The sequence below is a fragment of the Anomaloglossus baeobatrachus genome, chromosome 12, assembly GCF_048569485.1.
Source record: "Anomaloglossus baeobatrachus isolate aAnoBae1 chromosome 12, aAnoBae1.hap1, whole genome shotgun sequence".
Lineage (NCBI taxonomy): Eukaryota > Metazoa > Chordata > Amphibia > Anura > Aromobatidae > Anomaloglossus > Anomaloglossus baeobatrachus.
In genome coordinates, this window is record NC_134364.1 from 4,656,203 (window position 1) to 4,673,473 (window position 17,271).

General features: G+C 46.9%; 1 protein-coding gene across 1 annotated transcript in view; it reads right to left on the reverse strand.

Annotated features, from left to right (window-relative positions):
• The window catches only part of CEP128 (centrosomal protein 128), a 231,396-nt gene that overhangs the window by 18,929 nt on the left and 195,196 nt on the right, over positions 1-17,271 (reverse strand). Inside the window, exon 24 of the mRNA XM_075330946.1 lies at positions 4,912-5,020. Within this exon, the coding sequence (XP_075187061.1) occupies positions 4,912-5,020 (109 nt within the window). The remainder of the gene's footprint in view (positions 1-4,911; positions 5,021-17,271) is intronic.

Consider the following 17,271-nt stretch of genomic DNA (forward strand, 5'->3'; position numbering starts at 1 on the left):
TCCCCTGGGCTTTAGACCGCACATCGTTCTTTTTCTTTTCACAGTTTATATTTTTTGGATTTGTTTGAATACTTTTCATTTGCTTAAAATCATTTTTTTTCTTGTGCCCTCCTTCTATACCATAGAATCTGACATTAATACCATCTGATATGATTTTGGATTACTTTGAGTCACATTCTGTTACCGCTTTTTATTCGGATAAGGATCCCGCCAATGATTGAACATTAGGGCAGTCCTGTGTCCTTTATCTCCAAGGGTATTTATATGGCTCATCCCTCATCATGTCCTGGGGAAGGGGGCTGCAACCTCAGAAACGCGTGGACCTGACCCTGGGCAATTCTATAAAGACATGGAATAATCTGGACCTTACCCGAGTGCTGGTGATAGCGCGGTGACACTCCCGCTTCCTCCATACTCAGCTGTCTGAACTCTTCAGGGCTGCAGCTATTTTCACCTCTGTACCTATGCCATTATAGGATCTGAGACTGGCACCACCCCTGCAGTGAGTCGACCTAATTTCATATTCTTGGGGTTTTATCTGGCAATACCCTATAGCGCTATTTTTCTACAGCGAGACACTGGCAAAAACATCCGAAAACAACGATTTATGTCCCAGTAAAAAAACAATAAAATAAAAATAATAAGGTTTGAGAAACAGGATCCAGAATCTGGAAATAGCAATTCAGCAAAGGAACAGGTTGTTTGGGAGAGGCTAAGGACACGCATCCGGCTTTTCTCCCGTTTGTCGGATCCGGTGCGCTCCCATACAGTGTATACAGTACAGTGGCTGCGCAGCAACTTCCTGGTCACATGCTCCGGTCACATGACAGCATGTGACCGGAGCTTGTCGCGCAGCCACTGTACTGTATACACTGTACGGAAGCGCACCGGATCCAACAAACGGGAGAAAAGCCGGATGTGTGTCCTTAGCCTTAGTGTCAAAGGGAAAATAACCAGCAATCCGGTAATGGATCCACTCCCATGTTAACAAAAAGAAACAAGGATAAAGCAAAATAAACACAAACAAACAAAGGTCACAATAGAAAAAAATTTGAGTTGGCAAAACTTTAAAGGAAAAGGATTGCTGCTGGGTCTGTGACACGCACGATTAGTGTGAACACCGCCTAACACTTACTGTAGGTGTCATCTCCCAATAGCGGAGCCCCAGGCAGCGGAGACCGACTGCAGACACTCACAGCTCCTTATTATTAGGAGGATCCCTCTTCACAGCATCTGGGAGCAGTTTGGACTCCCGTACCCCAGTACCCCGCTGATAACCCCGCACTATAGACCTCCAGATTCACTCAAACGCTTCTTAAAGGAAATTAAACCCGACACGCCACATTTAATCTGCCAAACAGAACCTGACAGGATATAAAGTCAGGAATGTCCTATCTCCATAGAGCGCACTCAGTATCGGAGACTCGGGAGAGCCAAGGAATACAGCCCACCTAGAGAGCGGCCCCCCACCCAATACACACAATACTACTACTGGGAACAGATCCAGGAATGTGGCCTGATGTGATTATCTGCACTCGGATGAATGTACTTCCCTGCCTGCAATGAGCACTTCATTAACTAACCGGGTCAGAAAGACCTTTCTACTCGCTCACTCCACTGCTGGGAGGAAAAAGGAAACGGCTGTGTGTGCAGCACGCTCACCCCGAGCGGGGGAAATAATTACACACAAATCAGCAACTCATCACAACACTGCGCAAACCCCCAACAACAGACCCCAAGAGCCGCAGGACTGCACATAGACCCCCCCCCACACCGGACACATTCATGACCCAACATCCTGGATTAACTGCATTAAAAGCCAGAGCTGCATTCACTGTGTATATACATTACATTACTGATCCTGAGTTACCTCCTGAGCTGCACTCACTATTCTGCTGGTGCAGTCACTGTGTACATACAGTTAGGTCCAGAAATCTTTGGCCAGTGACACAATTTTGGCGAGTTGGGCTCTGCATGCCACCACATTGGATTTGAAATGAAACCTCTACAACAGAATTCAAGTGCAGATTGTAACGTTTAATTTGAAGGTTTGAACAAAAATATCTGATAGAAATTGTAGGAATTGTCACATTTCTTTACAAACACTCCACATTTTAGGAGGTCAAAAGTAATTGGACAAATAAACCAAACCCAAACAAAATATGTTTATTTTCAATATTTTGTTGCGAATGCTTTGGAGGCAATCACTGCCTTAAGTCTGGAACCCATGGACATCACCAAACGCTGGGTTTCCTCCTTCTTAATGCTTTGCCAGGCCTTTACAGCCGCAGCCTCCAGGTCTTGCTTGTTTGTGGGTCTTTCCGTCTTAAGTCTGGATTTGAGCAAGTGAAATGCATGCTCAATTGGGTTAAGATCTGGTGATTGACTTGGCCATTGCAGAATGTTCCACTTTTTTGCACTCATGAACTCCTGGGTAGCTTTGGCTGTATGCTTGGGGTCATTGTCCATCTGTACTATGAAGCGCCGTCCGATCAACTTTGCGGCATTTGGCTGAATCTGGGCTGAAAGTATATCCCGGTACACTTCAGAATTCATCCGGCTACTCTTGTCTGCTGTTATGTCATCAATAAACACAAGTGACCCAGTGCCATTGAAAGGCATGCATGCCCATGCCATCACGTTGCCTCCACCATGTTTTACAGAGGATGTGGTGTGCCTTGGATCATGTGCCGTTCCCTTTCTTCTCCAGTCTTTCTTCTTCCCATCATTCTGGTACAGGTTGATCTTGGTCTCATCTGTCCATAGAATACTTTTCCAGAACTGAGCTGGCTTCATGAGGAGTTTTTCAGCAAATTTAACTCTGGCCTGCCTATTTTTGGAATTGATGAATGGTTTGCATCTAGATGTGAACCCTTTGTATTTACTTTCATGGAGTCTTCTCTTTACTGTTGACTTAGAGACAGATACACCTACTTCACTGAGAGTGTTCTGGACTTCAGTTGATGTTGTGAACGGGTTCTTCTTCACCAAAGAAAGTATGCGGCGATCATCCACCACTGTTGTCATCCGTGGACGCCCAGGCCTTTTTGAGTTCCCAAGCTCACCAGTCAATTCATTTTTTCTCAGAATGTACCCGACTGTTGATTTTGCTACTCCAAGCATGTCTGCTATCTCTCTGATGGATTTTTTCTTTTTTTTCAGCCTCAGGATGTTCTGCTTCACCTCAATTGAGAGTTCCTTAGACCGCATGTTGTCTGGTCACAGCAACAACTTCCAAATGCAAAACCACACACCTGTAATCAACCCCAGACCTTTTAACTACTTCATTGATTACAGGTTAACGAGGGAGACGCCTTCAGAGTTAATTGCAGCCCTTAGAGTCCCTTGTCCAATTACTTTTGGTCCCTTGAAAAAGAGGAGGCTATGCATTACAGAGCTATGATTCCTAAACCCTTTCTCCAATTTGGATGTGAAAACTCTCATATTGCAGCTGGGAGTGTGCACTTTCAGCCCATATTATATATAGAATTGTATTTCTGAACATGTTTTTGTAAACCGCTAAAATAACAAAACTTGTGTCACTGTCCAAATATTTCTGGACCTAACTGTACATTGCTGATCCTGAGTTACCTCCTGCATTATACTCCAGAGCTGCACTCACTATTCTGCTGGTGCAGTCACTGTGTACATACATTACATTACTGATCCTGAGTTACCTCCTGTATTATACTCCAGAGCTGCACTCACTATTCTGCTGGTGCAGTCACTGTGTACATAAATTGCTGATCCTGAGTTACCTCCTGTATTATACTCCAGAGCTGCACTCACTATTCTGCTGGCGCAGTCACTGTCTACATACATTACTGATACTGAGTTACCTCCTGTATTATACTCCAGAGCTGCACTCACTATTCTGCTGGTGCAGTCACTGTGTACATAAATTGCTGATCCTGAGTTACCTTTCTATCTTACTCTTACACACGTTACATACTGTATTATTGGTCACCACCAAAATACAAGGAAAAGCTACTCTTCGTTTCTAAGACTCGCATGCTACTTTTCTGCTGACGGCTGCATCTTTGGGGTCACAACAGAACATATTCATGCGGCTCACAAACGCATATATAAACGCATATATAACCACATGCATGTTTGAAGAGTCTGGGACCAATGCGTTTATAAAGTGAAATCTATCGCCTGGAAAAGCTCAAAATCCACAGACAAAACCCAGATACAATTGTCTGCTGCATATCTGGGATCACCACAAAGACGCAGCCCAATACAGCGGCAATGTGCGGACAGCAGAATAAAATAAAAAAAAAATAATTGTCTGGGGAAGGAAATGCATACAGCGTGGTGACCAACACTGCACCCGAAAAACACCGCAAACACACAGCAAGTGCATGGGGCTGCTGCACTGCTCCCTATCGTGACAATCCTTCCTACAGATACTGCTCCCTATCGTGACAATCCTTCCTACAGATGCTGCTCCCTATCGTGACAATCCATCCTACAGATGCTGCTCCCTATCGTGACAATCCTTCCTACAGATGCTGCTCCCTATCGTGACAATCCTTCCTACAGATGCTGCTCCCTATCGTGACAATCCTTCCTACAGATGCTGCTCCCTATCGTGACAATCCTTCCTACAGATACTGCTCCCTATCGTGACAATCCTTCCTACAGATGCTGCTCCCTATCCTGACAATCCTTCCTACAGATACTGCTCCCTATCGTGACAATCCTTCCTGCGGATGCTGCTCCCTATCGTGACAATCCTTCCTACGGATGCTGCTCCCTATCGTGACAATCCTTCCTACGGATGCTGCTCCCTATCGTGACAATCCTTCCTACGGATGCTGCTCCCTATCGTGACAATCCTTCCTACGGATGCGTCTCTTCTGCCGGGGATGGGACAATCCTTAGCTCAGGACATCGCTGCATACTTACAGCTGGAGCCGGAACGCAGAGAGCTCGACAAGAAGCTGCTGTTCCCCCGCAAGGATGCGGATAACGCTGACAACCGGGCACTCTGGACGTCCGCCTTTAATTTTTCCTCCTTAAACGAGAAAAAAAAACAACAAAAAATAAAGCTCATCCATGGTCTACAGACGACGCAGCGTCACCAGATGTCACTGCACACTGGATTCTCAGGAGTCTTACATGCCGCAGTGTCAGCAATCGAGCAGCCTCGATTAGATTTAGGGGCAAATGTGGCTCAAACCAGGAGTAAAACCAGTTTGGGGAGTTCCCTTTCAAGGTGAAGGAGATCCGATGTGGGGAAGAGAAGTCCACGTCATCGCTCCCTGCACCTTTCCGTTGCGGATTTCACACAGAGGCTTCTTGAAGCTGGATAACTTTGGGCAAAGTCAACAGAAAAACTGCCACGAGGGGACGACAAATCTAATTATGTGCACAAACAACAGAAAATAACAAAAAAACACTCAATCAGGGGGACGCCATACATCAGGATGTTAGAGAAGAAGTCACACCAAAAGTGAAGAAAGAAGAACCGCGTAACTGTAGTGTAAAGCTGCGCACCGCTGTGAGCCGTCACCTCTGCGCCCAACAGCACCGCAGAAACCAGCGCAGAGGACGCGGCACAAGAGCCTGGGGGTCGTTACATAGAGGTGCTGAACCCCCGGATGTGAGCGCAGAGGACGCGGCACAAGAGCCTGGGGGTCGTTACATAGAGGTGCTGAACCCCCGGATGTGAGCGCAGAGGACGCGGCACAAGAGCCTGGGGGTCGTTACATAGAGGTGCTGAGTCCCCCAGATGTGAGCGCAGAGGATGCGGCACAAGAGCCTGGGGGTCATTACATAGAGGTGCTGAACATCCGGATGTGAGCGCAGAGGACGCGGCACAAGAGCCTGGGGGTCGTTACATAGAGGTGCTGAACCCCCCGGATGTGAGCGCAGAGGACGCGGCACAAGAGCCTGGGGGTCGTTACATAGAGGTGCTGAGTCCCCCAGATGTGAGCGCAGAGGATGCGGCACAAGAGCCTGGGGGTCATTACATAGAGGTGCTGAACATCCGGATGTGAGCACAGAGGACGCGGCACAAGAGCCTGGGGGTCGTTACATAGAGGTGCTGAACCCCCCGGATGTGAGCGCAGAGGACGCGGCACAAGAGCCTGGGGGTCATTACATAGAGGTGCTGAACATCCGGATGTGAGCGCAGAGGATGCGGCACAAGAGCCTGGGGGTCATTACATAGAGGTGCTGAACATCCGGATGTGAGCGCAGAGGATGCGGCACAAGAGCCTGGGGGTCATTACATAGAGGTGCTGAACATCCGGATGTGAGCGCAGAGGACGCGGCACAAGAGCCTGGGGGTCATTACATAGAGGTGCTGAACCCCCCGGATGTGAGCGCAGAGGATGCGGCACAAGAGCCTGGGGGTCATTACATAGAGGTGCTGAACATCCGGATGTGAGCGCAGAGGACGTGGCACAAGAGCCTGGGGGTCGTTACATAGAGGTGCTGAACCCCCCGGATGTGAGCGCAGAGGACGCGGCACAAGAGCCTGGGGGTCATTACTGATATAGAAGGGTTAATAGTTTCTCTTTTTCTTTATTAAAGATTTATTGTTATTAGTAAGTATATCTGATGGTAGTTCATAGAAATTATGGAGCCTACGGAATAAGAGACAGACTCAAGGATTATTATGGTTTCTAAATGTTCTTCTTATCTCATATGCATGACTCTACATTTTTGTTTTGCTAAAACTTAAAGGTCATATGAACAATTAGTAAAGTTCAGCTCGAAGTTTTTTTCTTTTTCTTTTGCAATATCACATTGATCTGTAAATGGTATAAATAAACTGTACTTTGATGAAATAAACAGAAGAAATTGATCATGCCCACATGGATGCTGGTCTTTTCTCTCCGAGCGCTCGATCTTGATTAGGTCTGAAGAGGCCTAACTCAAGAGGACCTCACTGGTGATCCCATAAGCTGACTTGTGACAAAACAGAACAGCTACAACAGTTTGGCGCCCAACGTGGGGCCGTGGCCAACCAGCCTATTCGGAAGAAGTTTTGGGGACTCTTGAGACAGTGACATTTCAGCTGCAGCAAGGTGAGAAGCTTTATTCTTACACTTCATTTCACTCTCTCTGATTTCCCGAATATTCTGGGTAAGGCTGTACACACGGTTCAAGAACTCTGGCATCACCAGTGAGTATTGTTTTTTTCATGCATGTCTGAATGAGAGTTGAAATATAGAGTAATAAGATAATCTGTTGTCCGTCCATTAACTGATTGCATAGAGTGCATAGCACGGAATTTGGGATAGTCTCTGTATAATTGCATTTGCTGTGTTGCTGTGTTTTGTGTTTTTGTGGCAATACTCTGGTCTAGGGATATGTGTTCATAAGTGGTTTCATATTAATGCCTAGATAAAGTAGGGAGGCAATAGGTTGTTGTATATTGATGAGAAGCCTCTGAATAACAAAGTGACAAGTAATTGTGATAAGAGACTTGGTGAAATAATATGTATGTATAAGTCTAATGGTTATATGTCATACTGTGGACTGTGAAAAGATGTTCCGGTTGTGAAATGTCACAGGGCATAGCCATATAGAGTATTTGAGTGGATACCTGACATATGTATTTTTTCCCATCAGTATCAAGAGCGGTTTAGATAATTTTATTTGCATGTGAGGTTAACTGATCCTTGGAAGGTGTATTGTTACCTATGCTTCTGGAATCAATGAATGAGTAAGACAAGTGGTCCTGGGATCTGTCCTTATAGTGAGATATTGTGTGTTTCTTCCCCTCAAAATGGGGATGAAGGTTTTATAGTAAAGTAGAATATTAGTGCTGTGAAGGTATATAAGTGGTCTCAATTTTCTGCAGGGATTGTGTATTATACCAGTGGGTATTAGGATTGTGTTATGGAAAGCTGAATCTGAACGAGATAAGACTCTTGCTAAACAAACTGTGCGCTGCTGACATTCTTTTGGGAGGGGTCAAGTGAACAGCTGCGCGATTTTCTGCCCTCTGTGAGAAGTCAGCTCTGTTAATTGTTTTGGTTTAACTCTTACGTTTGTTGCTGAAATACTTTGTAAAGGACCAGCATGGAGTAGCCAAACTGCACACATCAGGTCAAGTGGGTTAGAGAGCCGTGTGGCCTTCCCACTTACATGGAGGTGGTCTAGCAGGTGAGAGGACTATCACACCTGGTCCTTCCTGCTTTAGTCATCTGGTCTATTGGGTGAGAGGTGTTTTTAACCCTTCCCAATACGCCCTACAAGTGTAGCAGGTGAGAGTGAATGCTGATTGAGCCTTCTTGCTACCACTTGAGAGCCCATTCTGACTTGCCAGGAGACGTGTGGCCTGTTAACAAGGTTCAGGGACACTGAGAGGGCATTTGCAGAAAGGTGGGCTGTGTGGGAATAAGTTGAAGCCATGGGCAACTTGTTCAGTGTGCAGCGTGGGGCTCCAGCAGGATCCAAAACAGCCAAACAGATAGTGCAAGAAAGAGAAGGCAAAGAAGCAGTGAAAAATGTCAGACCGATACTCAAAAAGGCAGACATGCCAGAGTACGGATGTTTGGATGTTGAGAAATGGCACAGATTCAGGGAAGAAAAGAGAGGTTGGATAAAAGACAAGAGGGTAGAGCAACAAGTAAATAAATGGTGTCGTGTGGCTGAAGAGGTGCAGCATTGTGGATATAAAGAGACCACAGCGGGAGATAAGGTGTATTATGAATGTTTTAATGCACCAAAAGCAGGAATTGTGACTGCTACCGCCCCCCCTTCTCATAAGCAGAAACCCAGACCAGATGAATGGACTTGTAAACATTGTAGTCAGAAAAACCCAGACTGGAGAGGTACTTGTGCTACATGTAATGTTACTCGCCCTAAGCGGATTGCACTAAATCCTGTTCGAACCAGATCACATGTGATGACAGAGGACGCTGACACTGAGACAGAGGTAGTGAAGGAATTGAGTTTTGCGGAGGAAGCTGACGGTGAGGAAAGGAAAGAACGCGCTGGGACCAGTACAAAAAAATCAGATACATCCCGACCGAGGAAGGTCACAAGAATCAGACAGACACAGGAATATTACCCCTGGAGCCCCTCTGACCAGCTAGCTATGTTGAAACAGTTACCTGACCCTGAAAACCAACCTTTCCCATTTTACAGGCAAATACAGACAATACAGGTGACTTATAAATGCACTTGGGCAGACCTCGAGAGTTTGGTGACTGCAAAAGCAGGTGACGTGCTGGGACACATAATTAAGACGCATACTGATATGATGAAGGAGCAATCATGGGTCATGGACGTTGAGTCTGAGAGGTCTGGAATGACGTACTGTGAGGCATTGAAAGGATGGGCTACAAAGAAACAAACAGAGCAGTCTGTACTGATGACTGACGTGACACAGCAAAAAGGGGAGAGTATAGAGACGTACTTTGGGAGGTTACAGCTGAAGTGGACAGACATGGGGTACAGTGCAAGAAACGACCTTGATATCAAAATATTGGTGAATGCATTCATTGACGGTATGAATAAGTTTTTACGAGAAGCAGTACAGACGGCCAGACCTGAGTGGAGAAACATGGACCCAACAGACCTTCTGCAAGTAGCTAAGGGGGTTGAACTGACAAAATGCAAGCGACCAGTTATGTATGCTAGAGCACAAGGAAGACAGTGGAAACAGAGGGGGGGGGCACCAGGTGACCGAGCGACCGTACAGTGCTGGAATTGTGGACAGAATGGACATTATGCCAGACAGTGCAAAAACTCCAAAAAGGAGAGTGAGCAGACTGATTTCCCTCCTCCCTTGCCTCTGACCTAGGAAACTGGCAACCCAGTGACAAATGTGTACCCTGTTTTCGTTCCCTCAGGACCTGGTCCCACCTTACTTACGACCATAACCATGCCAGGGGGGAAAGAGGCAGAATTTTTAATTGACACTGGGGCAGCCGGCACTGTGGTACATAAAGACCTGATAAAGCCAGATATGATCACTGACGAGACTGTGGAGTGTGTTGGGGTGGAGGGATTGGTGTCTGAAACTCCCTTGACAAAACAGATGAAGCTGAGATTACAAGATAGCCAGGAAATTCTCACAAAGCTTATTGTTAGTGAAAACACTCCTATGAATTTGCTGGGGGCTGATGTGTTAAGTGCTATCCAGGCTACCATACAATACACCCCAGAAGGTATTACAGTCACAAGTCCCCTCTCTGACAAACACTTGTGCAAGATTGCAGCAATGGTGTACATGTCCAAATCTGCGAGAGTGTCCGATACCAGAACTAGTGAAGACATAGCAATGCAACAAGTTCCAGACATTGTATGGGCAAAGGGAAAAACTGATGTTGGTCGGCTTCCTATTCCCCCAGTCATGATAAAATTAAAAGAGGGCTCCACTCCTCCTTGTTTAAAACAGTATCCCTTAAGTCCAGCCAAATCAATGGCCCTGACCAGAGATATAAGAGAATATGTGGAAGCAGGGGCTCTAGTACAAAGGTCCTCCCCCTGTAACACTCCCTTGTATCCAATCAAGAAAAAAGGGCCCAAAGGTTCCCCTGACACGTACAGAATGGTGCATGATTTGAGAGCTGTCAATGCTGTCACTGAGAGTGTAACACCAATTGTTCCAAACCCACATACCTTACTGTCACAAATCCCAGGGACCTCCAAATGTTTTACAGTAATTGATTTGGCAAATGCCTTTTTCTCAGTGCCTCTACACCCTGACTGTCAGTATCTTTTTGCCTTCACACATGAGGGGAAACAGTACATGTGGACAGTCCTCCCGCAAGGAGGAATGAATTCACCTACCATTTATTCTACAGCTATGGCAGGAATTCTGGAGCAGTGGCAACCGCCTCATCCACAGGTTACGCTATTGCAGTACGTGGATGACCTTTTGCTCTGCTGTCCAGACCAGACGTCCTGCAGAGAAGCCACAATTTCTTTGTTGTGTTTTCTGGCAGAGAATGGTTGCAAAGTTTCACGTGAAAAATTACAGTACTGTAAGCAAAAAGTAACATTTTTGGGTCACTGTATCTCTGAAGGTACGAGACACCTGACTGAGGAGAGAAAACAAGCAGTCCAAAATCTCTCCTTACCCAGGTCCCACCGGCAACTGCGCACCTTTTTGGGCTTAGTGTCATACTGCAGGCCTTGGATAAGGTCTGCCTCGCAAATGATGCAACCCCTCTATGATTGTCTGTCATCTGACCCCTTTGACCTCACTCAGGAAGCTATTGATTCCTTTCATTCCCTTAAACTACTCATTGTATCTGCCCCGGCCCTGGGTATTCCAAATTACGATCAACCATTTTTCTTGTTTTGCACAGAACAGGGAGGGCATGCGACAGCCGTCCTCACACAGCAACATGGTGACAAACAAAGACCAATAGCTTACTACTCAGCGCGATTGGACCCGGTTGTCAGAGGGTCACCCACGTGTGTCCGTGCTGTAGCGGCTGCTGCAGTACTGCTAGGGAAAGCTTGCGAGATCACATTGACATTTCCCTTAACAATTTACTCCCCGCATGACATTCATGCTATACTTGTGCAAGTCCAACCAAAACACCTGTCTATGGCCAGACAGCTCAGACTTGAATGTGCCCTTCTGATTCCTGAGTATGTCACCCTCAAGAGGTGTAATGTTCTGAATCCAGCCACCCTTTTGCCAGTAGATTCAGAAAAGGGGGAATTGGTGACAATGGTAGCAAGTGAGGATGAATACTTTGACATGACGCACGAGCATGACTGCATAGAGCTGATGAGTCAGGAGACAGCAGCTTTTCCACATGTCTATGATACACCTATTACTAATGCAGATTTTGAGTTTTTTGTAGATGGCTCCAGATACCACCTGGATGGGAGATTCTACACTGGATATGCAGTAGTATCCTCGCATGAGGTAATCCGAGCTGAACCACTCCCGCCGCACATGTCCGCGCAGGAGGCGGAGCTAACAGCGCTCATTGAGGCGTGTAGAGCGGGGTCAGGTAGGAAAATTAATGTTTATTCAGACTCAAAGTATGGATTTGGGATCTGTCATGATTTTGGCCCTATCTGGAGAAGTAGAACTTTTCTTACGTCAGCTGGTAAGCCTATTAAAAATGCAGAATTGGTAAAACAGTTAATGGAGGCACTAATGTTACCAGTCCAGGTTGGCATCATTAAGGTGAAAGCACACACAAAAGGTGACTCACTGGAGGTAGCGGGCAATAGAAGGGCGGATGCGGCTGCGAAAGCAGCGGCAAAGAGGCCTAGGGATCAGAGGATAGTGGCAGGGAGCCAGCAAGTCCCAGCCACAGTGAGTCTGGATGTCCTGAAATCCCTCCAGCATCAGGCTGCCCAAACAGAGAAGGAACACTGGGGGAAAATGGGAGCTGGGCTGAACTCGAATGGAGTATGGGAAAGTAAGGACAGGTTGTGTTTACCAAGGTCCCTGTTCCCTATGATGGCACAAGCAACACATGGCCCCACTCACGCCTCAAAAAGTCACATGTGTAACCAGGTGAATGCCTTCTGGATCGCTCCTGGCTTCAGTTACGTAGCCTCCAAACACGTACAATCCTGCATTATCTGCGCACAACACAACCCAGGTAAAACAGTAAAAGTCCCTAAGAAAGCAACACCCAAACCGCTCTATCCGTTTCAACGACTGCAAATAGACTACATACAACTACCCAAGGTAGGAGTGTATGAATACGTCCTGGTATGTGTAGATCTCTTCTCAGGATGGGTTGAGGCCTATCCAGTAAAATGTGCAAATGCTAAAACAACTGCAGAAAAACTGATGAAGGAACTAGTCTGTCGGTATGGCATCCCAGAAGCCATAGAAAGTGACAGGGGTACACACTTCACTGGAGAAATAATGAGGGACATTATGCAGGCCCTGGGAATAGAGCAGGCATTCCATACCCCTTCTCATCCACAGAGCAGTGGAAAAGTAGAGAGATTAAACGGGACACTTAAACTAAAAATTCAAAAGGCCATGGCAGAGACAGGAAAGAATTGGGTAGAGTGCTTATCCCTGGCACTCTTTTCAGTCAGACACACTCCAAATAGGAAGACAGGCTTGTCTCCTTTTGAAGTCCTTTTTGGTAGTGCCCCAAAAACAGGTCTCTACTTTCCACAAGTGTTACAGATGCAACACGGCACTATGACAGCCTACGTCCAGGCCTTACAGGAAAGACTTAATGTGGTGCATAAACATGTCTTTTCATCCATTCCAGATCCCAATGCAAGTGCAGATGTGCATCAGCTGAATCCAGGTGATTGGGTGGTCGTGCGCAGACACGTGAGAAGGAGCCTAGATCCACGCTTTGATGGCCCATTCCAAGTCCAGCTGACCACATCCACCTCAGTGAAACTTGAGGGAAAACCCACCTGGATCCACGCCAGTCACTGTAAAAAGGTCACTCCACCGGCAGAATGACAGTCTTGCTAATTATCCTGCTAGGTGTAGCAGGGTTGCTGCAACAAACAAAGACACTGAGCGAACTTTTTAATACGGACTGGGATAATAAACTCATTCGCCACCATATTTCTCTTACTGAGGACATGGAGGGAGAAAAGCCAAAAGACTGTTGGATCTGCACACACAGTCCTATTTCTTCAAAGACTATGCCTTATTTAGCCTTACCTCTGGAACCACAGGAGGTATTGGTACCAGACTGTATACACAATGAAACCTGGACTCAATCTAGATTTTTGGGAGAAGATGTACCTCGTGATGTATCTGCTACATTGACTATAGTTGGATGGGTCACTAAACCCTGGTTCCAGCTAAATATCACTCGACCCGATGGATACTCGTGGTGGATGGAATACGATTCAGACATGGGCATAATTGCCAAAATAAAGACTAAGATTCCTCATTCGGGCCCCATTCCCCATGATGGATTATGGTTCAGTCTTCAATACAATGGTGTTGGAAATTGTGGAGAAGACAATAACTGTTTCTATATACATACACATGACTCAACCAAGGACAATGAGACAGTATATCAGAAGGGTATTGAGGGCTGTACATCATCATTTATTAGACGGACTTTTAGGAGGGAGCGGGGTAGCTGTATCTCGGGTATGACCGGAAAACAAATGAACAATACGTGGTGTGCTCATAAAGTCATGAAGGGGCTTCTGAATCTGCTTTATTGTGTACAAAGTCAAACTCACTTTTGTATTTTCCCAGAGGGAGTGTTTTTGGTTTGTGGGAATCGTGCTCACAAGTGGGTGAGCCCTGACATGAGAGGGGTCTGCACACTTGCCAGACTTACACCAGCCACTTTCATAGTTCCTCATAGTGAAGTAGATGTAGCAGCTGTCCCAATTCATACCTTGTATAAACGAGCAGCAGATAATAAACCCCGGCCAAATGGTAGGCCTCATGTAGTAGAATTGGGAAAAGCAAATAAGGTATTTAGTGCTATTTTCATACACCCTTTCTTAATGCAAATGTGGGACAAGCTAGTAGAGTCCACTGACTACCTGGATGATCAAATTTTTCGGGTTCTTGAGATTCTAAATGCTACCAATGCTATACAAAAACAATTAATTGTAGTCACTAACCAGCATACTATAGTGCTAGACTTTGTGACAGCAAAAGACGGCGGAATGTGTCAAATAATTGGTCCTGCCTGTTGCCATTACATTGACCCTGCAGGCAACCTCCAGGTTAGAGCAGATATACAGAAAACAAGTGAACTTAGGGATAAATGGTTAAAAGAGCACGATGCCAACAAGGACTCCTGATGGGGAAATACATTTTCTTTTATGAATCCAGCCAATTGGTTTAAAGGCATAGCAGGTTGGGTTTCTGGCATTATACAAACCTGTATGCAAATATTGTTGTTCTGTCTACTGCTTTATATAGCTGTAAAAACATTGATATATGCATTACCTAAACTATTGAATAATGTATGTTCTAAGAGTCCCAGCATTGAACCCTCTGTAGTTTACTACGGACCCCAAATGGCCTCTGCTGACCGGGAGTAGGTGTCCACACTGAGGGTGGATGGGTGAAGTGGTAGGAAGACCCCTCATGGGTACTAGGCCCATGAGCCAGCAGCTCCTGTTTGGACGCCTACTGACCCTGTAGTGAAGGTTAAACCATTTACAAAAGGGGGAAATTGATATAGAAGGGTTAATAGTTTCTCTTTTTCTTTATTAAAGATTTATTGTTATTAGTAAGTATATCTGATGGTAGTTCATAGTCATTATGGAGCCTACGGAATAAGAGACAGACTCAAGGATTATTATGGTTTCTAAATGTTCTTCTTATCTCATATGCATGACTCTACATTTTTGTTTTGCTAAAACTTAAAGGTCATATGAACAATTAGTAAAGTTCAGCTCGAAGTTTTTTTCTTTTTCTTTTGCAATATCACATTGATCTGTAAATGGTATAAATAAACTGTACTTTGATGAAATAAACAGAAGAAATTGATCATGCCCACATGGATGCTGGTCTTTTCTCTCCGAGCGCTCGATCTTGATTAGGTCTGAAGAGGCCTAACTCAAGAGGACCTCACTGGTGATCCCATAAGCTGACTTGTGACAAAACAGAACAGCTACAACATTACATAGAGGTGCTGAAACCCCCGGATGTGAGTGCAAAGGACACCGCTCTCCTGTCAGTGCCAGCCCTCAGCACAAGAGCCTGGGGGTCATTACAAAGAGGTGCTGAACCCCCCAGATGTGAGTGCAAAGGACACCGCTCTCCTGTCAGTGCCAGCCCTCAGCACAAGAGCCTGGGGGTCATTTCATAAAGGTGCTCAAATATGAAGGTCATGTGTCAGAGACCCCCACTGATGTCAAAAAGACGCCTGAACAATCTCTACACAGACATTAAATGGACAGAGCTGGCATTTCCGCATTCCCAGCAGTATAGGAGGGGCCCCATCGTTGACATATGCTGTAAATGTTGGAATCCCCCTTTATATGTGAGAAGGGCAGCTGAGCACATGTGGGCACAGTATCGGCCTCTCTGAATACAGTGTGCCGGAGGAAGGTTCGGCTGGCAGCTCCGGCACTCACCCACACGGGGGCGCTCGCTCTGCTGACAGATCCTTAGCACCCCAACATTTATGAGTTGAGGGTCTCATACACTTTATGTCAGTATCAGCGCATTCGGCCAACTTTAATGGGTACAGGCCCGGTAGATTCTTCTGGGGCTGGAAACCTCGGACAGGACAATCCGAGTCAGTTGTCCAGGAGGTTGGGGGCCTCTATGTGCGGTCACTGGTCACAGAACAGTCATTATTTCACAGCCGCGTGGTCGCCCCACGCACACCCCCTGCAGTGAATGTGGCAGGAGCACATAGGGGTCTGCGCCTCACAATATAGAGTACAGAGCTACTGCAGGATCACTGCAAAGAGGAAACATGCGCTCACAGACGAGAAGAGCAGCATCCGACTCTTCAGTTATATGAAGGGTTAATTTACAAGCCGCTTTGTATCAGCAGAGGTGGGGGATCAGGGATTTTGGAGAATGATTGCACCTATGGGCTGCAGGTAGCGGGGACATCGCTCATGGACGCGGCTCAGTCTCTGGGGTTGTAGGTTGTCTGTGCTCCTGTCATCAGTGTGGAGTGCGCCTCGCACCCACCAGGGCTGGTGCCGCGGCCTGCAATCACATGCAGACTTTATGAGGTGATAGGTGTGCGCTGGCCCCGTTACAAGACCAAACCTATAATAAGCCTGTAGTGTCCGGGGCTGGGAGGAGGGGAGAGCGGCCCAGACACCAGCCGGAGAGCAGCCCAGAGACCAGCCGGAGAGCGGCCCAGACATCAGCCGGAGAGCGGCCCAGACACCAGCCGGAGAGCGGCCCAGACACCAGCCGGAGAGCGGCCCAGACACCAGCCGGAGAGCGGCCCAGACACCAGCCGGAGAGCGGCCCAGACACCAGCCGGAGAGCGGCCCAGACACCAGCCGGAGAGCGGCCCAGACACCAGCCGGAGAGCGGCCCAGACACCAGCCGGAGAGCGGCCCAGACACCAGCCGGAGAGCGGCCCAGACACCAGCCGGAGAGCGGCCCAGACACCAGCCGGAGAGCGGCCCAGACACCAGCCGGAGAGCGGCCCAGACACCAGCCGGAGAGCGGCCCAGACACCAGCCGGAGAGCGGCCCAGACACCAGCCGGAGGCTCTGTCAGGGGAGAAGGCGAGCTCGCCACCGCTGGAGAGGGACATCTTCACAATCCCGCAGCTGCCTGGGTGTCTTTATTTGATACTTCGATTTTGGGGTCAGACAAATAAAAAAAAAAATTACACCTATACATCGAGTACATGGCAAATGTGGGGTCCGGCTGCTAAACCCACAATA